A 21214-nucleotide genomic window follows, 5' to 3' on the forward strand; every position below is an offset into this window, starting at 1 on the left:
ATGTTTTCTGGCTAGTGGTTTTTTGGGTCAGTAGGCTGCTGCTGTATGTACAGGAACTGCCGAGAGGACCGGTAGATGTAGTGTTGGGGAAGAATCGCACGACATCGGATGATGTCCGACAAGGTCATTTAACCGACTGTGACGCAGTTCTCTGCAGACTCCTGCAAGGTTCTTCTCTTCTCCTCAACTCCTCCGCAACTCCTCCGCAACTCCTCTCCGGCTAAAGGCAAATCAAGCAACGTCAAGCTAGGCAAACTAGGAAGGATTCAGGCTAAAGGGAGGAAGGGAAGATGATCGACACGCCTCTGGCACCGCATCGCCGGTTCTCCGCAGCCACCCCGCATCTATACTCGACGCCATTCAACTCACCTCACCTCGACTATAAATTCCTCCACATTTGCCGGCACAATTGAACTTGCAGTATGACGTTGTCGCTCAATTCCCCAAATCCTCCCCATCGTTCTCCTTTCAACCACAACCACAACCACCACCATGGCTGTGGCAGCTCTTGCTCTGCTGGCTCTCCTGCCTCAAGCTCTGGGGCAACATAACAGCAGCTACGTGGATTACAACGTCGAGGCCAACCCGGACTTGTTTCCGCAATGCTTGGACACAATCTCCCTGTCCTTTCCTGATTGCCAGAGCGGTCCTCTGAGCAGGAACCTCGTCTGCGACTCGACCGCCTCGCCCTATGACCGCGCCGCGGCTCTGGTCTCCCTCTTCACCCTCGAGGAACTCATCGCCAACACTGGTAACACCAGCCCTGGTGTCCCTCGTCTGGGTCTGCCTCCATACCAGGTCTGGAGTGAGGCCCTGCATGGCCTGGCTCGCGCGAACTTCACCGACAACGGGGCATACAGCTGGGCGACGTCCTTCCCCTCACCCATTCTCTCCGCAGCGGCCTTCAATCGCACCCTGATCAACCAGATCGCCTCCATTATTTCCACTCAGGGTCGTGCCTTCAACAACGCCGGCCGCTTTGGCCTCGACGTCTACTCTCCGAACATCAATACCTTCCGCCACCCAGTCTGGGGTCGTGGACAGGAAACTCCTGGCGAGGATGCGTACACTCTTACGGCCGCCTACGCCTACGAATACATCACGGGTATCCAGGGTGGCGTGAACCCAGAGCATCTGAAGCTCGCCGCAACAGCCAAGCACTTTGCCGGCTACGACATCGAGAACTGGGACAACCACTCCCGGCTGGGGAACGATGTCAACATCACGCAGCAAGACCTGGCCGAGTACTACACGCCGCAGTTCCTCGTGGCCGCGCGCGACGCCCACGTCCACAGCTTCATGTGCTCCTACAACGCCGTCAACGGCGTGCCCAGCTGCTCCAACACCTTCTTCCTGCAGACCCTCCTGCGCGACACCTTCTCCTTCGTCGACCACGGCTACGTCTCCGGCGACTGCGGCGCCGTCTACGGCGTCTTCAACCCCCACGGCTACGCGGCCAATGAGCCCAGCGCCGCCGCCGATGCCATCCTTGCCGGCACCGACATCGACTGCGGCACCTCCTACCAATATCACTTCAACGAGTCCATCACCACCGGGGCTGTCGCCCGCGACGACATCGAGCGTGGTCTCATCCGGCTGTACGCCAACCTCGTCGAGCTGGGCTACTTCGACGGCAACAGCAGCAGCAGCAGCAACCCGTACCGCAGCCTGGGCTGGTCCGACGTCCAGAAGACAGACGCATGGAACATTTCCTACGAAGCGGCAGTCGAAGGCATCGTCCTCCTGAAGAACGACGGCACCCTCCCTCTCGCCTCCCCCTCCGAGGGCAAGAACAAATCCATCGCCCTCATCGGCCCCTGGGCCAACGCCACCACCCAGCTCCAGGGTAACTACTACGGCGACGCGCCATACCTCATCAGCCCGGTCGACGCCTTCACGGCCGCCGGGTACACGGTACACTACGCCCCCGGCACGGAGATCTCGACGAACTCGACGGCGAACTTCAGCGCCGCGCTCTCCGCGGCGCGCGCCGCCGACACCATCGTTTTCTTCGGGGGCATCGACAACACCATCGAAGCCGAAGCCCAAGACCGCAGCTCGATCGCCTGGCCCGGCAACCAACTCGAGCTGATCTCGCAACTTGCCGCGGAGAAATCCGACCACCAGCCCCTGGTGGTGTACCAGATGGGCGGCGGCCAGGTTGACTCTTCTTCCCTGAAGTCCAACCCGAAGGTCAACGCCCTCCTCTGGGGCGGCTACCCAGGCCAATCCGGCGGCCTCGCCCTGCGCGACATCCTCACGGGCGCCCGCGCCCCCGCCGGCCGCCTCACCACGACCCAGTACCCCGCCGCCTACGCCGAGAGCTTCTCCGCGCTGGACATGAACCTGCGGCCGAATGAGACCACAAAGAACCCGGGCCAAACCTACATGTGGTACACCGGCGAGCCCGTCTACGAGTTCGGCCACGGCCTGTTCTACACCACCTTCAACGCCTCCCTCCCCTCTACCCAAAACACGACCACCGCAGCAGCACCGAAGTATACCTTCAACATCTCCGACCTCACCTCCTCCGCACACCCCGACACCACGACCATCGGCCAACGCACCCTCTTCAACTTCACCGCCTCCGTCACGAACTCCGGAAAGAGGGTTTCGGATTACACCGCCCTGGTGTACGCCAACACCTCGACTGCGGGCCCCTCCCCGTATCCGAATAAATGGCTCGTCGGGTTCGACCGGCTCGCCGCCGTGGCGAAGGACGGCGGCACGGCGGAGTTGAATGTGCCGGTGGCGGTGGATCGGTTGGCCAGGGTGGATGAAGAGGGTAATACCGTGCTGTTTCCGGGGCTGTATGAGGTGGCGTTGAATAATGAGCGCGAGGTCGTGGTCGAGGTGGAGTTGGTGGGTGAAGAGGTTGTTTTGTTGAAGTGGCCGGAGGAGGTGCAGGGGGTTGAGGGGGATGAGTAGGGTTGTTGCGGAAGAAGGAGGGGGGAGGGGATTAGGGTTGATGAGGATATATAGTACTATACCGTTACCACTAGGTGGGTATGCATCATGTATGCAAAAGTTAGACATTCGGGATTTGGAATCGTTTCCTTTCTCTGAGAGCAGGCAAGCCAGCAAGCAAGCAAGAATAACACGCTATGTACAGTACACACCCCTCCCCAGGCACTAGTAAAAGATGATAATAATGAACAGAAAAGTAAACGCCCTCCGTGCAACTTTTGGTCTATATTCGATAACATACTCCGGGAGGGGAAGGGGGGGGGGAAATAAAAAGCCCATAAGCTCACCCTACCGATCTGCCTCACCTGTCCTAGTAATGACAACACCCCTAAATACTAGACAGACCTACCGCTTCTCCTTCTCCTTCTCCTTCTCTTTCCCCCCGCTCCGCACCTCCCGCTCCAACACATCCAACGCCTCCGCATACCGCGCGCGCGCCTCCTTCATCCCCTCCAGACTAACAGCCACCCTATGCACCTTCTGCGGGCGGTCACCACCGTCAGCCCCGACGCGCACGATCGGCCCGTCCGCGGCGCCGCCGATCTGCTGCGCGAACCACTTGCCCTCGCGGTGGGCGACGAGTGTCCAGGCCGCACCGGCCTGGCCGGCGCGCGCCGTGCGGCCCACGCGGTGCACGTAGGTCGTCACGCTGGTCGGCACGTCGTAGTTGACCACGTGCGTCAGCCGGGGCAGGTCGAGGCCGCGCGAGGCGCGGTCCGTCGCGATGATGATCGCGAGCTTGCCGCGGCGGTAGGCGGTCAGGGTCTTGCGCGAAGCTGAGGATTTGTTGGACTTGATGATCGTGCCCGTGCGCGACGCGAGGGTCGGGTCTAGTAGCGCGAGAAGGCGCGCGAGGCGCGAGGCGGATTCGGAGGATTTGGTGAAGATGAGGACGGTCGGGGTGTTTTTGTTTGTGCTGGAGGATGTGGAGGGGCGGGGGCGGGTGAGTTTGGTTCGGGAGGAGGTGGAGGAGGTGGAGGAGGAGGAGCTGTCGCTGTCGGAAGAATCAGACTCGCTGTCGGAGGTGTCGTCTGATTCGGAGTCCGAGCCTGAGCTGGATGTGTCCGAGTCTGAGTCCGAATCCGAATCCGAATCGTCCGAGCTGGACTCGTCCGAGGAGGTTTCATCGGAGGATGTGTCGTCTGACGAGGTATCGTCCGAAGTGTCCGAATCGGAGGCCTTGGCCGCTTGTTTGATGCCGTTGATTTGAATGTGGGAGAGGAGAAGGCGCAGCAGGTAGAGTGGCTTCAGGGACCCATCGCCCACCGAGATTGAGTGCTCCTGCAAGGTCGGCGGCAGGGTGAACTGCTCGTCGGCGCCGGCGATCACGCCACTCTCGTCGTCGCCGACGGCGGCGGTTTCGGTGGAACCCACAATGACAAGCTTGGGGTTGGCGAGTCGGAGAGAATTCAACTTCGTCACGTCCCGGGTCATGGTCGCACTCAGAACCACCTTCCTTGGCTCCCTACTATGAATCGGGAGGCCCAGCTCCGACAGGAAAGTCCCGCTGAAGCCAAACGCCTCGGGGGATCGGCGCGCATCCAGCGAGTTCATGACCACGTCAACCCATTCTTGGAAGCTCTCGTTGAGCAACCGATCAGCCTCGTCGATCACGAGCCATTCCAGGTGCTTCAGCGTAAAGCCTTTTGTGTAGCGGATGTGGTCGACAAGGCGACCCGGGGTACAGATGAGAATGTCAACGTTCGGTTCCGGACGGTGCACGTACCCCGGTAGAGCCTCGCTGGAATCCACCGCGTCGGCGATATAATCCTGCAAGTTGAAGTTGGTCCAGTCGTCCCCAGACATTTTCACATTCTGGCGGCGCTGGAACGACGCGGGCCCGTACACCTGGTCAATGCGCATCAACGAGCGCTGTTCGTCCTTGATGGCTACATTACCCACAGCCGATCCCACCCGCAGGCCGGAGCCAGCAACACACAGCTCACACGCCTCGCGGGCCTGCTTCACCAATTCTCGGGTTGGCACGACAATGAGACCCCGCAGCCTAGGGGCAGGGATCTGCTCAAGCGCGGTGACGAGCGGTAGAACGTAGGATAGGGTCTTTCCGGAACCGGTGGCTGCAGAAACACAGACATCGCCGGCGTGGTTCTTAGGGCCCTGGAGTAGCAGGGGGATGACCGTCGACTGCACAGCAAACGCTTCCTTGTAGCCGTTATCCTCCAATACCCGCAGCAGGTTCGCATTAATTCCCAATTCAGAGAACTTCGTCTTCTCGGTCGCCGAGGTCCGCAGGGGATTGGCCAGCCAGGCCGGAAGCGACGAGTATGTAGGCTTCTCAAACACCTCGGGGACTTGCTCAGGCTGTGGTAGAGGCTCCAAGCCTTGCGCGACAACTGGCTCGGCCGTCAACAGTCCTGTAGAGTCGTCTTCATCTGTATCCTTCTTGCGTGCTTTTTCCAGCTCTCTCGCTTTCATTGACTTTTCGAACTTCGACCTGATGCCCGCAAACTTGTCCTTCGGTTTTGTGTCGTCATCCGCCTGAGTAGACTCTGAAGCTCGGGCAGACTTCTTCGAGTCCTTGGCGCTCTTCTGCTTGACATCTTCTAGATTCGCAGGTTCCTCAGCCGATTCAACAGCAGTTTCTGATGTTCGTCGCTTCGAGTGCTTCGATTTCTTCTTGTCTTTAGCGTCCTTGCTTGGAGAAGATGCTTCGCTGCGGAGCGTCGAGACAGCACTCTCCTTCGGGGCCGATTCTTCCGGAACAGCACCGTCGACCGCCCTCGTGGATCGCTTTCTCTTCTTGCGGACGTCTGAGGACGGGGTGGAGTCGGCTGCAGCACTCGGATCTTTCTTGGATTTCTTGGTCGGCGTGGGTGTCGAGGTAGCGACGGTGGAGCCATCAAGGTCTCTCTTCCTCTTGTGGGACTTCTTCGTGCTCGACGGGGTGCCTGAGCTCATGTGGGATGTTTCCTGACGCGCGGAGCGGTCGCCGGCCATGATCGCGAGGTCAAAAAGGGTCCTGGGCGGACTTTCGAAGAGGGGTGAATTGGAAATGCGGCGATCTTGCCTGTTGTTGCGAGTCTTTCTTTTTTCCAGCGGGGAATCTTTGAGACGGCAGAACAGCACACCGCCCGCATCGCCGCCCGCGCGTGGCCCTTTCGGGATGGCCTCATTCGGTCTCCTTTCTCCTCCTATCGCTCTCACAATCTCCCTTTTTTTTTTTTTGTGGCTTGGACGTGGTGATTGAGTGTGATATGGATGGCGGGTGAGCGGATATGATTGACAACTGCGCAGAGTCTCTCGAAGTCAGCTCAGGACTAGCCGCAGCCATGCCTTACAACATTGCGTGAGTCCCGTCGCATGTGGTTGTCGGAGCGAGTCTAATGGTCTGCACAGTATGGTCAGTGACTTCTTCTTCCCCCAACCAGGTAGGCACACTGCCCTCCAATTTCCGGCCATGAACTGACGTCCTGAGATCAATAGGTGGGGTGGAAAGTCACATCTACCAGCTCTCGACCGTAAGCAACTATACTTCATCCCTACCCTCCATGATGGTATACTCACCAGTCGAACAGAAGCTCATCGATCGCGGACACAAGGTCATCATCATCACACATGCGTACAAAGGGCGGACGGGGGTGCGATACTTGACAAACGGACTCAAGGTATACCATGTCCCATTTTTCGTGATTCACCGGGAGTCGACCATGCCGACGGTCTTCTCGTTCTTTCCGATCTTCCGCAATATCGTCATCCGCGAACAAATCCAGATCGTGCATGGCCATGCGAGCTTGAGTAGCTTCTGTCATGAAGCCATTCTCCATGCGCGCACCATGGGTCTTCGGACAGTGTTCACCGACCATTCGCTGTTTGGCTTTGCGGATGCGGCATCCATCTTGACCAACAAACTGCTCAAGTTCATCCTGAGTGATGTTGACCATGTTATTTGTGTCAGTCATACTTGGTAAGTAGACTTAACCGCAGCCTTCCAGAAAGCCCCGACTGACCTGCGCGCAGTAAAGAGAATACAGTGCTTCGAGCCTCCCTGGACCCGCTGATGGTGTCTGTGATCCCGAACGCAGTGGTGGCTGAGAACTTCCGGCCGGCAGAACCTCGGTCGGTAAAGCCCATCGGCCCTAACGACACTATCACGATCGTTGTCATCTCCCGTCTCTTCTACAATAAGGGTACCGATCTGCTCATCGCGGCTATCCCGAGAATCCTCGCGTCGCACCCGAATGTACGGTTCATCATTGCGGGGTCCGGTCCCAAGGCGATCGATTTGGAGCAGATGTTGGAGCGCAACGTGTTGCAGGACAAGGTTGAAATGCTGGGACCAGTCCGGCATGAGGAGGTTCGGGACGTCATGGTCCGTGGCCACATCTACCTTCACCCTAGCTTGACCGAAGCCTTCGGCACCGTCATAGTCGAGGCCGCCAGCTGCGGACTGTACGTGGTGTGCACACGAGTTGGTGGTATCCCCGAGGTGCTGCCTCAGCACATGACGACGTTCTCAAAGCCCGAGGAGGACGACATTGTTCTAGCAACTGGCAAGGCCATCGCTGCCTTGCGGTCGAACAAGGTGCGGACGGATCGTTTCCATGATCAAGTGAAGATGATGTATTCCTGGACCGACGTTGCCCAGCGCACCGAGCGAGTCTACCAGGGGATCTCCGGGGATATTAGCCCGGAGGAGTTTTACGGATACTACCCAGGCGAGGGACTGGAGGCTAGCGGCGACCGTGTGCGGAGCTTTGCGCTGATCGACCGGCTCAAACGATACTATGGATGTGGTGTGTGGGCAGGCAAGCTCTTCTGCCTGTGCGTGGTGATTGACTTCCTTCTCTACGCCTTCTTGGAGATGTGGTTCCCACGAGCGAACATCGACATTGCACGCAGCTGGCCGAAGAAAATACACCAACGGAACGACAACCACCCACTCGGGAACAACCAGAAGAACGACCGCGACCGCCTACATGCCAACTGACCAAGATCCTTATCTTTCTTCACAATGTCATTTACGTTGACCATTACCGATCCACATTTTTCGGCTGTTCATAGACAACCTTCAGATACCCTTCATGACAAGCATCATTGAATTCTTTTCTCATCAAGATTAATCATACATGAGCATTCGTGGGAAACCTTCTCGCTCGAAAAAAAAAAAAAAACAGGTTCCTTTTGTGTCCATAAGAGATTCACCAGGGTCCAGCCCCGACATTTTCGTTGAAGACTCAGTGCTTGTGGGTGTTGTCCCGCTTGGTGCCGGGCTCATACTTCCACTCGGCAGCAGCGGTGGTAGCGGGCTCGGGCTGGCGGTCCTCGGCAGCGAGAGCACCCTTGTCGCCGCGCTGGCCGGCGAGATGGCCCTCCTCGCGGTCGAGCGCCCGCTGGCCGGGGATTTCACGCTCGAACTTACTGTCGGCGTAGGCGCCGACGTTCTCGAGGCCGGCGGTCTGGCGCTTGCGGCCGGGCTGGCCGTCGTGGTGCAGCTCGGCGCTGGTTTGGCCGGAGCCCGGGTGGCCCAGGCCGGTGTGCACGTCCTGCGAGGTGGCGCCCATCAGAGTGTCCGCGGCGGAGGTCTTGACGGACTCCTTGCCGTGGCTCCGCTCGACGTTGGGGTTCAGGGCCTGGCCGCCGACCTCGCTGGTGGTGTTGGCGCTGTAGGAGCTGGAGGCGGGCGCTGTGCCGGCCGGGTGCGTCTGGGCGCGGAACTCGGGGGCGAAGTCGGCGGGCGCGACCTTGCGGCCGGGTTGGTGCTGCTCGACTGTTAGCTTGCTTGCCTGGCTTTTTTTCAAATCAGGCGACGACCAAGGGGATACGTACACCTCCCTCCTCAAGAGGAGCGGTCGGCTTGACGGAGGGCTTGAACTCGCCCTGCTGGGGGTTGGCAACGGAGTCGGGGTTGCTGAAGTGGCTCATTGTGATTACTGAGATAATATAGATTTGAAAATCGAGATTTCAAGATAATAGGAAGTGTCGCGTGATCCCTAAGCGTTCTTTGAACGACGTTTTGAATTGATTTCCAGAGCTCGGGCATGGACGGACGCACCTTATAAGTAGGGGGACCAGAGCTACACAGCAGGTAACTTAGGGCTCCCGAATCCAGACGGCGGGCGGCGGGAAGGGGGGGTTTACGTCAAGGTGACTTCGACTGACTTCATCTCCTTCCCCTCTCCTCGAGTATTCGAGATAACGTCATGCCATGCATGGATTTCAAGCAATTTAACGAGTCTGGACTTTTGTGTACTGGGGGTTTCGGAAAGGGCCGGTTTGGGGTGTGTCGGGCTTGCTGTGTTGGTGGCGAGGCGATTATGTTGGACAATACTCTCTCGCCTTGCGGCGGTCTAGCATATCTGATGAGAAGTACATACTATGTCGTGGTTTTATCGGGTGGTTACTTGCGGTCGGATGAGTATGCTCCGTGAGATTGATGATGTGAGTGCTGTGTTGGGTTGATCGTACACATGTACTATGTGTTGTGACATGGTTGATGTATGTGAGGTGAGGTGAGGCCTTCCTATACCTCTACATTGGCACAGCTCTACTACTTGTATCTGGTTCTATTGACCGATGCAATGAGGTAGCTATGCACATGGGAACGTCAAAAGGTATCATCAAGAATCACACAAAAGCAGAAATCATTTCAATCAGGTTAGGTATCTCTCATAAACAGGATGCTCCCAGGCGCCGAACGACAAAACAAAGATATCTCAAGATGGCCCACTGAAGGTGAGGAATGTACCACGGACGAGTCCGACCGAGCCCCTCTATCGAGAAGTATAGATGGGGATAATCACCGCATCACCGGCGGCCGACCCTCCTTATTCCACTTCACACGACTCTGCACCCACTCCACCGCCTCCTGCACGCCGGACCCCATCAGCGCACTCACCGGCAGCACGCGACTGTCGCGCACGCCCGCCCCGGACTCCCCCTCGAACACCTTGCGCACAAACCCCTCCTTGATGCGGACGACCTCGACCGAGTCCTCCCGATCCTGCTTGTTGGCCAGCACTAGGATGGGCACCCCGGCCACGTCGGCGTGCTTGAGCACCGACTCCAGCACCTGCCGGCACTCGTCCAGCCGCCCGAAGTCACTCCCGGGAGCGTTGATCCCGACGTTCTCGGCCGTGAAGGTGATCTGTGTTGGGGAGGTGGATCCGAGGTCGGCGCCGTCCTCGTCTTCGTCCTCCGGCTCCTCGGCGGTAGCTGCAGTCTTGTCGTCATCGGCAGCGGCAGAAACACCCCCGCTCGCGCGGCGCCGCTGCGGGAGGCGCGTGATGTCCGGGTTCTGGCCGACGTCGGCGCTGTCGACGACGAAGATGATGGCGTGGCAGCTAGTGTAGTAGCTCTGCCAGAGGTTGCGCATGGAGATCTGGCCGCCCACGTCCCAGATCTTTAGGTACATGTCCGGCAGCGAGATGGTGGCGACGTTCTGGCCGACGGTGGGGACGGTCTTGCCGATGCTGGCGGGGAGGAGCGAGGTCGGGAGGCTGCCATCGGCGCGCGGGGGTTGGTAGAGGGCTTTGATCTGAGAGAGGAGGGTGGTTTTGCCGGCGTTGTCGAGGCCGAGAAGGAGGACGGAGTATTCTGTGGGTTGGCGTTAGTTGGGTGCGTTCTGGGAAGTGTAGAAGGGGAGGGAGAAAGGCATGGGGACTCACCCTCTTTACTCGTAGCGTACATGTACAGCGACTTGGCGAGGTGATACATGGCGATGTGGCAGTGGTGGAGGTGGTTGCAACAACCCCTCCGGAGGATCCGATCAATTTGGACGGTATAGATGTGGCGGAGTGTCGATCATGTCATGGCAGCGTGGTGGTGCGAGATGCGCTCTCCTTCCTTCCTTCCTGGCTGTCTGTCTTCCTCTTTCTCCGCTGAGATGCCCGCTTATCGTGAAGGCGAGGCCGACGCCATGCGGGAGGCTCCGCGTCAGCCTGTCCGTCCTGAAACGGTAAGCAGGGCTTGGGTCATTGCCCTGAGCCCTAAATGCCCGAATCGTTGACCCCGCAGAGCCCGGAATGGGCATGTGAAATGCAGGGTCGATCCGTTGCCTGTCAGGTCAGTGCACTCATTTTAACTTGGATGATGCAGGAGGCAACCTGCAGGCGGAGTTGCTTTATTATTAGATGGTCATGACACTGAACGGTGTGACTGTTGACTTGTTGGTGGTGGTGGTGGTGGTGGTGGTATTGGTATAAGAACAATCAATGGCAGAACATCTTCAACTTCTCATCCAACAAGTCCAACCCCAGATTCATTGCTCTTTCAACACCGATTTCCTTGGCTGGGCGGGGGCGGAACCACGGCCAGGTCATGATTACATATTCTCATCGTATTTCTAGAAATATTCCCCGATTACGGCCAAATCCCGACTTCTTCTCCAACGCTCCAAGGGTGTTTTGTCAGCGAAAATCGAACGGTCCATTGTCCGCCTTGTCCGCCTGCGGAATTGCGCTTCCCTCCTCCTCCTCCTCCTCCTCCTCTTCTTTTTCTCTCACCATCCTTTCCTTCTCCCCAATTCTCCTCCTCTCACTTCTTCTTCCCCTTCCAGCTCTCGCTCATGTAACGGCCGCTCGATGGCCTTCCGCTCGGCATCTGTCTGCTTTTCCGCTGGGATCCACTGATCGCATTTCCCGCGCATGTCTCGGTCAGCATGCCCCGCGCTGGACGGCCGGCCGGCGGTCTCCCAGCGGCCTTCAATGGATAGCACTGACACCATCATTGTCGGTATGTCGTCATCTACATCCTCGCTCCTCGCAATTGGACCTCCTGTATGACCAGACAACTCTAATCGTCCTACAGGGAACGGCCCGTCAGCCATGATCCTGTCCTACATCTTCCATGGTCATATTCCCTACTATCAAGCCGATCCGCCGCATCCGGATCCCCTGCTGCATGCCAAGCTGCTGCAGAACCCGGCCCTGCTTCAGGCCGACGTGAACACGCTGACCGAGCATTTTGCCGCCTCGCGCTTGTCCTACTCCACCCAGGCCCTGCCGGTCAACGTGCTCCTCGATACCCTGGTCCGACCCAGTCTGGACGTCGAGGAGCTGGAATGCGTCACCAATGTCGAATGGCGGCACGAGCCTGAAAAGGCCGTGCCCCATTTGGTGTTCGGCGACGCTGCGTGCGCTGGCGGTCAATGGACCGAGAACCCCATGCCTGCGAGCTGGGATATCCAGACCCTGAGCTATGCATCGATGTTGTCGCTTCCGGGGTATTCGTTCGCCGACCACCACCGGGCAGTGACCGGGAAGGACCTGCCGGCATTTACGCGGCCCAGCCGGCAGGAGACGGCGGATTATTTCCGTCGGTATCCCGGGGCCGTGCACATCGGCGATGTCTTCCGCTTCAACGAAACCCTGTCGGGGATCTCGCGCACGGACCAGGGCTTCTATATCCGCTCCCACAATCTCCATTGTAAACATCTGGTGCTGGCCACGGGCATCTTCACCGAGGTGCTTCAGCCTAGTCCACTGCTGCAGCCGTTGCGGTCCCTCGAACCGGTCCCCTCCACCCCGTTGCTGGTCATCGGCTCGGGCTTCTCTGCGGCCGATGTCATCATTTCCGCTCCTAAGGATCAAAAGATCCTGCATGCCTTCAGGTGGGACCCTGAAGGCCGGCCGTCTCCTCTACGGGGGTGCCATCACCAGGCTTACCCGGAATATGCCGGAGTGTATCGCTTGATGAAACGGGCGGCACTGGCGGCGACTCCAGCACCGCCCAAACGGGGCAAGATGCGGCGGACAACGTCAACGCCGTTCCTGGAATCGCGTAAATGGGACGACGTCTACGAGGGTCTCCCCAATCTTGAGATCGTCAATGTCGAGATGGAGGCCGACCAGGCGCTCGTCACGTTCCGTCAGCGCGACGGGCAAACCCTCGTCCGCGCTGTTCGTGGGCTGGTCTATGCCACAGGCCGTCGCGGTACCCTGAAGCATCTTGATCCTTCTTTGCTCTCGGAAGTCTTGGGTCGGACGGATGCGGGTTCGACTGTCACCAACCAGACTTTACGCGACAAAGCACTCAACGACATGGAGGTGGCGCGGGATGTCTTCGTCATTGGTAGCCTGACCGGGGATTCTCTAATCCGGTTTTCCTACGGGAGTTGCGTCCAGGCGGCAGGCAAGGTCATCGGAGCGTCAACGGGGCAGGACTGGGTCTGGAACAGCTCGGCTCATACCTCGCGTCCATCATCGTCCTCCGTGGGGGTTCTGCGGGGGATTGACGGACATGACGTCTATCCGGCGGGAGCAAGTCGGTCTCCGGGTGACGAGGAGCGGTCGGTGTCATATACGATCCCGGAGCGAATCTTGCCCGGCGGACTGTGGAAATGGCTCCGGAAATGGTGGAATGTGAATTGATAGGGGATGTGATGTATATGATAAGATTTATGTTGAAAGGCCCTAGATCTGGCCACGGATTGATATGTTTATAATAGACATGACCTACTGCATAGATTGTATATAGCTGTGATTGTTTATAATGCCAGATATATGATACTTGCTGAAACTTGAAGTTGATTGAAAAGTATATGTAGTATCATGAAAGGTGTTTGACTGTAGGGAATATCCCCCATATTCATCCACGAATTGTCGGCAACCCACTCAACCCATAATCTGCAACTGGTCGTCCGGCGGCCACCGAGTCTGCGCGAAGCTGAGACACCGCTTGATACTCTGGAGATACTTGCGAGTGCTTTCGTCGCTTAGGATGTGGGCCTGTTGATCGCTTTGATGCAACTTTTCGCGCGCTGAACGCTCGTGGATACCCACCATGGTCACACCAATGGGCCACGCACTGCAACACCAACATCAACAACGCGTTAGCCAACATTCATCCCAGGTTAAAAAAAGAAAAAAAAAAAAAAAGAACAGGGGGACATACGCTTTTCCAATACTCAACCGCAGATATGCATCATTGGCATCGACATAGCGGCGCAGCTGCGCCTTGTGCACAATCTCAACCACATGCTCCAAGACCGCGGCATCCAGATCCCCCTTCTCGAACTTCCGGAACAGCGGCTTCATATTCTCCCGCGACTGCACCATGGCATTAAACGCCTGCCGACCCTGCAGACTCTGCTTGACCGAGACATCGCGCTTCGCCAGCGCAGCCTCCCACTCCTTCAGGACCATGGTAAAATACGAGGCCAACTGCCGAAACAAGAATTCCTTCCCTTCATCCTCCTTCGGAACCGTCGCGGGAATCTTCATCTCGACCTCCGGCACCAGCTCCAACGTCGTGGGAATCGGCCCGTCCGTCCATTTTTGTCGCTGCACCGCTGCTGCACCACCACCAGTGTCGGGCTCATCCTTCCTAACAACCCGCCAATACCGGCGCGCGCGCGCTTTCTCGCCCTCCCCAAAGAGCGTCACCGGTTCCCCCAGCTCCCGTAGCCGCTGCTTCACCTCCTCCGCCGAGAGTTCCTCGTCCCCCGCCCCGGCCCCAGCTGCCGTCTCCCCATCCCCCTCCGAAGGAGTAAGCTCCGGCAACCCCAGCCGTTTCCTCCGCTCGCGCTCCCGCAAAGCCTCGTCCTCCTCCCGCCGCCGCCGCGACTCCTCGGCCAGCCGACGCTTCTTGTCCTCGCGCTCGCGCCGGCGCGCGGCCTCTTCGTCCTCGGCTTTGCGCTTCTGGGCGTGTCGGGCGGCGCGCTCGGCGGCCAGGCGCGCTTGTTCTTCGTTGTAGGCGGTCAGGCGCGCGGCTTCGAGGTCGGCGCGGCGGGTGTATTTTTTTGGTTCGGTGGCGGGGGGGTCGGTTGGAGGGGTTGATGTGGTGGTGGCGGCGGAGGGGGTGTTGGTTGCTGGTGTTGGCGATGGGGAGGGTTTTTTGGCGCTAGCTTTGGCCTTGGAGATTTCTTTGGACATTAGGGCGGCGAAGTCCATGTTTGCGGTTGAGGGTTCATGTAGTAGATACAATCAAGGAAGGGATAAAAGTGAGGGACGGTGGGAGTATCAGGGTATCCTGTTCTCTGTACTGGAGACAAGGTGGAAGACGATAAGATTAGGTGATGATGGAACTGGGAATTGCCGCTGCGGCGGCGGCGGTGACTTCGCGCAGGGCGGTAGGGCGGTAAGGCGGTAGAGCGGAGAGGGTGAGGAGGGTGAGTTCGCTGGGTAAGGTACAGTCCAGGTTCCGTTCCGCGCATCCATCCATCCATCCATCCATCCATCCACTGCACTCACTCTCCAAGCTACATACGTACCTCTCGAGCAACTACAACTACAACACAACCTCAATCCACCGGTTCACCCTCTACACCCAGAAGACACACAACCCACCAAGTCAAACAACCGCTATGACCACCAACTAAGAAACCAAACAAAACCAACCACACACCCTTACACATTAAATCAACCTAACCAAGAAACCACCAACCCAAACCGCCAAAAATGTCCCGCCAAACCACAACCCCCTTCCACCTCAAACTCTTCTACCGCCAATCCACCTACCACCCCCTATCGGACTTCTCCCCGGCTCCCACCAGCTCCCACCCCGGCGACCGCACCCGCGGCAGTCTCCCCGCCCACCACCTCCAAATCTACACCTGGCCGACCTGCTCCCTGCGCGAACTCGCCCACCTCCTGACCTCCACCCTGCCGCACCTCCTCCCGGAGGTGCCCATCGGCACGCGGCTGAGCTTCCGGTTGATCTACCCGGACACCAAAGGCGCGGCGATGAATCTGGGCGAACACGGGCGGGGCCGGTACCTCGCGAAGGAGATGGGGAGTGTGGTGATTGCGCCGCGGGGGTATGATGATAATGCTGCTGCTGCTGCTGCTGCTGCTGATGATGTTGTTGTTGATAATCACGAGGAGAAGCGGGATAACGGGGAGAGAGGAGGTGGGCAAGGCCCCCGGGCGAGGGCTGCCGCTGCTGTTGGCGCATTCCGGATGAGTGGTGCGGATGCGGAGAAGACGTTGCAGGATTTTCGGTTCGTGATTGGTGATTACGTCGATTGCGCGATTGTGCCCCCGCTGGAGGATGGGTCGGTTGCGCCGCCGCCGCCGCCTGTTGGTTCGGGAGGAGGAGGCGGTGGTGGTGGAGGAGGAGGAGGAGGGGGTATGAGGGCGTTTCCTTCGGGCAGGGAGGAGAGATCGTATTTTGGACGGAGTGGGGGGAGAGGGGGACGCGGGTTTGGAGGTGGGCCTGGGGATAGGGACAGGGACAGGGAGAGGGAGAGGGAGAGGGAGAGGGAGAGGATTCCGCCGGGTGATTGGAGGCGCGGGGAGAGGTTGCCTGAGGGTGCTGGTGGTGCTGGTGGTGCTGGTGCTGGTGGCGGTGGTGGGTATGGGAGACGGGACAATGGGGGGAGGGATCGGGATAGGGACGGGGGGAGGAGAGGGTGGATGCCTTATTAGTTCGGGTGCTGGGGCTTTCCAGTGAAGCATTCTGGGGGTAGTGTGGGTGATTGGGATTGGCGGCGTGTACGATAGTGAGGCGAGTGGAATGGATTATACCCCGTTTCAACTGCTGTGGAATCAACTGCCTGTCCTGTTCAAAAGCTATGATACAGCAAATGCATACTCATCTTAAATGCTATGAGCTACCTACTCCAGTCCCAACTACCGAGCTACCAGCCTACAGGAGCATCCAAGATCCAACACTCGATAAAAACGAAACGAAATCAATTGCACCGCGGTATAATAGATACAACCCCCATCCTTCTGTCCTGCTATCACCACTCCATCAAACTCGTCAAATCAGCCCCTCTACCACTCCACAATGGTATCTCCCTTCCGCTTGCCGCGCAGATCGTATTTGCCCTGTCCAGGTTAGCCACTCCCTCCCACCCCCGAAAGAAAAACATACATCAGTGTTATAAGCCACATAGCCCAACGCTCCCGGGATCAGAGCCATGTACAGGAAAGAGAACCAGGCATGGCGCGGCGTCCACCGGAAGTACTTGTACCGGTTGGCGGTGAGGTCTGCTGAGCGTTAGTCACGGTCTTCGACGAGGACATTGTAGCCTGTCAATTCGAGCCTGTCGTTCGATTGAATGGAAAGCTGGGCGGGTGCCGTTCGAACACCAGCCGGGGGGGGGGTTCACGGACCGTAGTATTTCTGGAGGGCCGGGTCGAGGATCAAAGCTGTAGGAGGCGGTTAGTGATCTCGACGCAGAGCAATTGATTCGGGGGAAGCGAGGGACGTACACTTGCTGGGACCGGCCATGGTGGCGGATGTGGATGCGAATGCGAATGGGGCTGGAAAAGGTCACGGCTTGTGCTTGCTGCTGTCGCTACACTGACGGTGATGTCGCGGGTGAGGGAACGTCGTTGCGGTCAGGTGATCTGCATAGCATGTGTTGTGCTTAGTAATTATGCTGTGGATTATTTATGCTGTGGGTATTGCTGAGTCAGCGTGCTTATGATGGTGCACAGGCTGCAGGGGTTATTCACTAGATACTGCACAGTTCACGCCCTCCTCATTTTGAGCAATCGAAGCTGGTGCAGCACTAAGCAGCAGCATGTGAAAGACCGTGCCCGCCTCAATATCTTCGCCGATCTCATTATCCCGAAAATGGGAAAATAAGCTGTCCCAAAGACAGGAACAAAGAACAGAACGGTAACCCCACCGCCATGACGCAGTATCACAGGTTCTCACAGCAGTACATCCGAGGTTCCCTTTCGCCAGCAATCTTCGCCTTAAAATGATATCCCCTGCCCCTTGCACATCCACCTGAACCTACACCGACCACACCCGTTATAGACCACAGCACCAAAATGACGGACCCCAACAAAGGCGCCACAATCACCCTCTACTGGTACCGGTTCCCTCCCCAAAATCGCACCGCACCCCACACTAACCCCTCCCCTCCCCGAATCAAAGGCTCGCGCAATCCCGCTCCCACCGCATCCTCTGGCTCCTCGAAGCGCTGCACCTCACCTACGAGCTCAAGATCTACCATCGCGGCGCCGACAAGCTCGCGCCCCGCGAGCTGAAGGAGATCCACCCGCTGGGCAAGTCCCCGGTGATCACCGTCCAGCCGGCTGCCGCGGAGGGGGAGGGCAAGGAAGCCCCCAAACCCATCGTGCTGGCCGAGTCCGGCCTAATCATCGAATACCTCCTCGACCATTACGCCGCCAACGCCGACGCCCCCCTAATCCCGGAGCGGTATGCCGCGGGCACCGAAGCCGGGACGGTGGGCGGAGAGACCGAATCGTGGCTGCGGTATCGCTACTACCTGCACTACGCGGAGGGCTCGCTGATGCCGTTTTTGGTGATGCAGTTGGTTATGGACAGTACGTTGCCTTCCCGCAGATTCCCAGTTCCATTCCGGGAAGCTTGTTCCGAGTGTGAAGTACTGTACTAATCTGTGTGGCCGTGCGACAGCCGTCAAAAACCCGCCCATCCCGTTCTTCCTCAAACCCCTGCCGCGGGTGGTGGCCGGGCAGGTCGAGAAGGCGTTCCTGAACCGCAACATCGCCGCGCATCTGGATTTCCTCGAGGAGCAGCTGCGCTCGAGTCCCGGGGGCGGGCCGTACCTGTGCGGGCCGGTGCTGACGGCGGCGGATATCATGATGAGTTTTCCCGTGATCGCGATGGCGGGCCGGCTGTCGATGGAGGGGTACCCGGAGTTGAGCCGGTATGCGGAGTTGCTGCAGAAGGAGGGCGGGTATGTGGCGGCGTGTCGGAAGATCGAGGAGGTGGATGGGAAATTTGAGGCGTCTCTTTAGTTTTTGTATGTATGTGTGAATGTGTGTATGTTAGGATCGTAATGTAATGTCTGTCATTCAGCTGCGTTCATTTTGAGAGGATACTATGTATAGATAGTATAGTAGTACAGTATATACCCCACCCCCACCCTAGCTATATACAGCACGGCACAGCACGGCATAATCAAACCACAACCTGAACCCTAAGACTCCGCTATATAATCCAGAGTCAAGCCAAGCAAAGCCAAGCAAAGCAGAGCAAAGCAAAGCAAAGCAAAGCAAAGCAAGCCAGCAAACCTACAGCTTGAACTTCCTCGCAATCTCCTCCTCACTAAACCGCCGCGTCTTCCGCCGTAACATCTCCGCCTTTTCTTCCAGTGTCATCCCGATCTGCTCCCCCATGGGCACCAGACACTTGGCCAGATGCAGGTAATCCTTCCGGAGCAGGCGGATGGTGATCATGATGTAATCGATATTCCGGAAGACGAGGGCCTGCTCAGCGGCGTAGCGGCGGTGCTGGCGCAGGAAGGCGACGGGGTGGTCGCGCCAGTGGCGGCGGGGGTTGAGGTGGTGCGAGGTGTGGTAGCCGTCGTTGTAGCAGAAGCGGTTGCTCTGTTGTCTGTCAGTATAAACGTCACCTCGAAGGGGGGGAGGAGCGGGCAGAGGGAGCGCTTTCCCCCTCCCCTCAGCCCACCCCACGGCAAGGCAAACGTACCGCAACATCAATCAACGTGATACTACTCCGAAAATCCGAATCTGGGTCCACCTCATCGACCAGCGCATGCTGGCCCCAATTCCCCACCATCAAGCCCACCCGCAACTGCAACAAGGGCAGCAGCAACACACACAACGTCGGCCGCCAGCCGCCCCACGTCCACGCCGCCGCAATCATGGCGTACGTGCCTACCTCCCACAGCCCCGCTTTCGCCGCGGTGAGCACCTGCCCGCGCCGCAGGAAGTACGCGGGCAGCTCCACCCACACCAGGAAGTAGAAGCGAGCCACATAGCAGGCGAAATCCCGGGGGGAATCGCGCTGGTACCGCAGGGTGCTGGACAGGTCGCGGGGCCCGTTGCCCTCGACGTGGTGGTGTTTCACGTGGTGATAGAAGTAGGAGTTCCAGGTGTGGCCCATCAGCGGGTCGAGGATGTAGGGGAAGACGGCGTCGACGATGACAGCGAAGGGGTGGGCGCGGGTCAGGATCCCACCCATGTGGATGTGCTGGTGCATCATCAGGGTGTAGGTGCCGACGTAGTAGGATTGCATGAGCCAGTGCAGGAGGCCGTGCCACCAGTGGAATGTTCCGAAGAACAGGTACAGGGCGCTGGGGATGGAGGTCGAGAAGTACAGCAGCAGGTGCGTGAGCATCACCACGTCGGTTTCGACCCGTACGACGGACCGCGCGGCGCGGATGTACGGCTGCAGGATGCATGACACGAACATGGTGGGGAGTTGGGTGGTGAGCTGCGGCAGGTCCCAGGTCACGAAGACAGTGGGCGTGAAGGCGCTGCTGGCGGGGCTGTTGAGCGCGGAGAGGTGCGTGATGGTCTTTTGGGTTGCTGGGTCAACGTCCTCTTCTTCATGCCCGGTCGCCCCATGGGTGCCATTGCCATTGGCGTTTGCTGCACGAGAATTAGCTGGGGATCATTTGTTTAGGACGGGGACGGGGACGGCGACTGGGGGGGGGAGGTACGGTTTTTCTTCCCGGCGGCTGTGGCTGCGGCTGCTGCGGCCGCGGCCGGGGATTCCGCTTCCTTGAGCAGATGCTCCAGCACCAAACGGTCGGGGACCGTCAGGTTGGGGTCTATGAAGGTGGCTGGATCCATGCTTGTTGGCTGGAAGTGGGAAGCGGGAACAAATGCGCCAGCCTGGAGGACAGACAAGCTTTAGGTTGGATTTAAGATCCCCCCGGGGCTGATAAAAAGGGGGAAGATGATCAGAGTGGATCAGCCGATCCTTGGCATGTCAGATCGGTGGTGGAGTGGAGCTGCTGGAGCTGCTGGAGCTGCTGGCGCTGGCTGTCTGGACTATAAGTCGGGGAGTTATAGATGGGAAGTGCGGATACTGAGAGAACGTAGGAGGGAATGAGTCGAGACTGTCCGTATCTTCGAGTCGTGCTGGGCAAGGCCATCGCATCCCTCATGCTGATCCCTCCGGTCGGATCCAGTGTGGTTGTACTCATAACTTAGTGTAGTCATCAGATGATCCCATCAACCCTAATTTCATTGCGATTCCGGGCATTCGCAACCCGACTGCAGCTGCTTACCCTGTGGATAAGTAGTCCCGATTCGATCGGCCATGGAACTTAGGGACATGCGTTCCATGCATGGTTAAGCTTAAACCGGTGTAACTCAGATTATGCCGAGCAAAGCCAGGGACCGTTTGAGTGAGATCTGACTGCAATGGACGACGTCATTACTTTCCCCTCTCCCGTGTACCACCAAGTACATGTACCACCAAGTACTACTACTGGTACCACCTTAGCCCATAAGGTACTTCTGCCCTGTACCTTCCCTTCCCTTCCCTTCCCTTATAACAAGCCAAACTTCCTTCCCCTCTCGTCCCCTCAACACCTCAGCTCCTCCCCGCATTACACCCAACCTCACCAACTCACCAACTCACCAACTCA

General features: G+C 58.3%; 11 protein-coding genes across 11 annotated transcripts; 5 read left to right on the top strand and 6 right to left on the bottom strand.

Annotated features, from left to right (window-relative positions):
* Positions 1 to 492: 492 nt before the first annotated feature.
* On the top strand, positions 493 to 2928 carry xlnD (beta-xylosidase XylA; the record flags this gene model as incomplete). Its single annotated transcript, XM_025640673.1, has 1 exon — positions 493 to 2928. One exon carries the CDS (start codon positions 493 to 495, stop codon positions 2926 to 2928), a length of 2436 nt encoding a protein of 811 aa, XP_025493272.1.
* A 92-nt stretch (positions 2929 to 3020) lies between these two features.
* Positions 3021 to 5975, bottom strand: BO82DRAFT_353082 (putative ATP-dependent RNA helicase DBP6). Its single transcript, XM_025634871.1, has one exon. The coding sequence runs from the start codon at positions 5923 to 5925 to the stop codon at positions 3313 to 3315; it is 2613 nt and encodes an 870-aa protein (XP_025493273.1). The 5' UTR covers positions 5926 to 5975; the 3' UTR covers positions 3021 to 3312.
* A 171-nt stretch (positions 5976 to 6146) lies between these two features.
* Positions 6147 to 8039, top strand: BO82DRAFT_45452 (phosphatidylinositol N-acetylglucosaminyltransferase subunit A/GPI3). The gene is made up of 5 exons (XM_025641213.1): positions 6147 to 6274; positions 6325 to 6356; positions 6412 to 6446; positions 6504 to 6892; positions 6946 to 8039. The coding sequence occupies exons 1-5, from the start codon at positions 6204 to 6206 to the stop codon at positions 7913 to 7915; spliced, it is 1497 nt and encodes a 498-aa protein (XP_025493274.1). The 5' UTR covers positions 6147 to 6203; the 3' UTR covers positions 7916 to 8039.
* On the bottom strand, positions 8009 to 8850 carry BO82DRAFT_332399 (uncharacterized protein; the record flags this gene model as incomplete). Its single annotated transcript, XM_025633176.1, has 2 exons — positions 8009 to 8687; positions 8755 to 8850. The coding sequence occupies 2 exons, from the start codon at positions 8848 to 8850 to the stop codon at positions 8163 to 8165; spliced, it is 621 nt and encodes a 206-aa protein (XP_025493275.1). The 3' UTR covers positions 8009 to 8162.
* An 874-nt stretch (positions 8851 to 9724) lies between these two features.
* BO82DRAFT_280124 (ADP-ribosylation factor family protein) lies at positions 9725 to 10641 on the bottom strand (the record flags this gene model as incomplete). The annotated part of the gene is made up of 3 exons (XM_025631290.1): positions 9725 to 10072; positions 10175 to 10521; positions 10593 to 10641. The coding sequence occupies 3 exons, from the start codon at positions 10639 to 10641 to the stop codon at positions 9725 to 9727; spliced, it is 744 nt and encodes a 247-aa protein (XP_025493276.1).
* An 878-nt stretch (positions 10642 to 11519) lies between these two features.
* On the top strand, positions 11520 to 13440 carry BO82DRAFT_353084 (uncharacterized protein). The gene is made up of 2 exons (XM_025634872.1): positions 11520 to 11658; positions 11734 to 13440. The coding sequence occupies exons 1-2, from the start codon at positions 11631 to 11633 to the stop codon at positions 13293 to 13295; spliced, it is 1590 nt and encodes a 529-aa protein (XP_025493277.1). The 5' UTR covers positions 11520 to 11630; the 3' UTR covers positions 13296 to 13440.
* Positions 13441 to 13538: 98 nt separating this feature from the next.
* BO82DRAFT_332408 (mRNA splicing protein PRP18) lies at positions 13539 to 14930 on the bottom strand (the record flags this gene model as incomplete). Its single annotated transcript, XM_025633177.1, has 2 exons — positions 13819 to 14930; positions 13539 to 13731 (listed from the first exon to the last, which is right to left on the bottom strand). Exons 1-2 carry the CDS (start codon positions 14814 to 14816, stop codon positions 13539 to 13541), a joined length of 1191 nt encoding a protein of 396 aa, XP_025493278.1. The 5' UTR covers positions 14817 to 14930.
* A 146-nt stretch (positions 14931 to 15076) lies between these two features.
* Positions 15077 to 16292, top strand: BO82DRAFT_332412 (SAP18 family protein; the record flags this gene model as incomplete). Its single annotated transcript, XM_025633178.1, has 3 exons — positions 15077 to 15682; positions 15770 to 16066; positions 16133 to 16292. Exons 1-3 carry the CDS (start codon positions 15324 to 15326, stop codon positions 16290 to 16292), a joined length of 816 nt encoding a protein of 271 aa, XP_025493279.1. The 5' UTR covers positions 15077 to 15323.
* Positions 16293 to 16443: 151 nt separating this feature from the next.
* BO82DRAFT_431124 (NADH:ubiquinone oxidoreductase 6.6kD subunit) lies at positions 16444 to 17103 on the bottom strand (the record flags this gene model as incomplete). Its single annotated transcript, XM_025640674.1, has 4 exons — positions 16444 to 16697; positions 16744 to 16859; positions 16986 to 17021; positions 17085 to 17103. The coding sequence occupies 4 exons, from the start codon at positions 17101 to 17103 to the stop codon at positions 16644 to 16646; spliced, it is 225 nt and encodes a 74-aa protein (XP_025493280.1). The 3' UTR covers positions 16444 to 16643.
* Positions 17104 to 17377: 274 nt separating this feature from the next.
* Positions 17378 to 18663, top strand: BO82DRAFT_353085 (glutathione S-transferase). The gene is made up of 3 exons (XM_025634873.1): positions 17378 to 17695; positions 17761 to 18173; positions 18265 to 18663. The coding sequence occupies exons 1-3, from the start codon at positions 17655 to 17657 to the stop codon at positions 18606 to 18608; spliced, it is 798 nt and encodes a 265-aa protein (XP_025493281.1). The 5' UTR covers positions 17378 to 17654; the 3' UTR covers positions 18609 to 18663.
* A 63-nt stretch (positions 18664 to 18726) lies between these two features.
* BO82DRAFT_431126 (fatty acid desaturase) lies at positions 18727 to 20448 on the bottom strand. Its single transcript, XM_025640675.1, has 3 exons — positions 20279 to 20448; positions 19303 to 20207; positions 18727 to 19199 (listed from the first exon to the last, which is right to left on the bottom strand). The coding sequence occupies exons 1-3, from the start codon at positions 20409 to 20411 to the stop codon at positions 18885 to 18887; spliced, it is 1353 nt and encodes a 450-aa protein (XP_025493282.1). The 5' UTR covers positions 20412 to 20448; the 3' UTR covers positions 18727 to 18884.
* Between the last annotated feature and the right edge of the window lie 766 nt (positions 20449 to 21214).

This window comes from Aspergillus uvarum (assembly GCF_003184745.1).
Source record: "Aspergillus uvarum CBS 121591 unplaced genomic scaffold BO82scaffold_18, whole genome shotgun sequence".
NCBI lineage: Eukaryota > Fungi > Ascomycota > Eurotiomycetes > Eurotiales > Aspergillaceae > Aspergillus > Aspergillus uvarum.

What these genes read in the sequence shown, in the direction of transcription:
- BO82DRAFT_431126 (XM_025640675.1), bottom strand. Translation starts at nt 20,411, where the DNA reads ATGGATCCAGCCACCTTCATAGACCCCAACCTGACGGTCCCCGACCGT. An exon ending in AGCCGCCGGGAAGAAAAACC is followed by an intron (nt 20,208 to 20,278) that starts GTACCTCCCCCC and finishes ATTCTCGTGCAG; the next exon opens with CAAACGCCAATGGCAATGGC. An exon ending in TCACGTTGATTGATGTTGCG is followed by an intron (nt 19,200 to 19,302) that starts GTACGTTTGCCT and finishes GACAGACAACAG; the next exon opens with AGCAACCGCTTCTGCTACAA.
- BO82DRAFT_353085 (XM_025634873.1), top strand. Translation starts at nt 17,655, where the DNA reads ATGACGGACCCCAACAAAGGCGCCACAATCACCCTCTACTG. An exon ending in GCCACAATCACCCTCTACTG is followed by an intron (nt 17,696 to 17,760) that starts GTACCGGTTCCC and finishes CCCGAATCAAAG; the next exon opens with GCTCGCGCAATCCCGCTCCC. An exon ending in GATGCAGTTGGTTATGGACA is followed by an intron (nt 18,174 to 18,264) that starts GTACGTTGCCTT and finishes GCCGTGCGACAG; the next exon opens with CCGTCAAAAACCCGCCCATC.
- BO82DRAFT_353082 (XM_025634871.1), bottom strand. Translation starts at nt 5,925, where the DNA reads ATGGCCGGCGACCGCTCCGCGCGTCAGGAAACATCCCACATGAGCTCA.
- BO82DRAFT_45452 (XM_025641213.1), top strand. Translation starts at nt 6,204, where the DNA reads ATGATTGACAACTGCGCAGAGTCTCTCGAAGTCAGCTCAGGACTAGCC. An exon ending in ACATCTACCAGCTCTCGACC is followed by an intron (nt 6,447 to 6,503) that starts GTAAGCAACTAT and finishes CCAGTCGAACAG; the next exon opens with AAGCTCATCGATCGCGGACA. An exon ending in ATTTGTGTCAGTCATACTTG is followed by an intron (nt 6,893 to 6,945) that starts GTAAGTAGACTT and finishes ACCTGCGCGCAG; the next exon opens with TAAAGAGAATACAGTGCTTC.
- BO82DRAFT_353084 (XM_025634872.1), top strand. Translation starts at nt 11,631, where the DNA reads ATGGATAGCACTGACACCATCATTGTCG. An exon ending in CACTGACACCATCATTGTCG is followed by an intron (nt 11,659 to 11,733) that starts GTATGTCGTCAT and finishes ATCGTCCTACAG; the next exon opens with GGAACGGCCCGTCAGCCATG.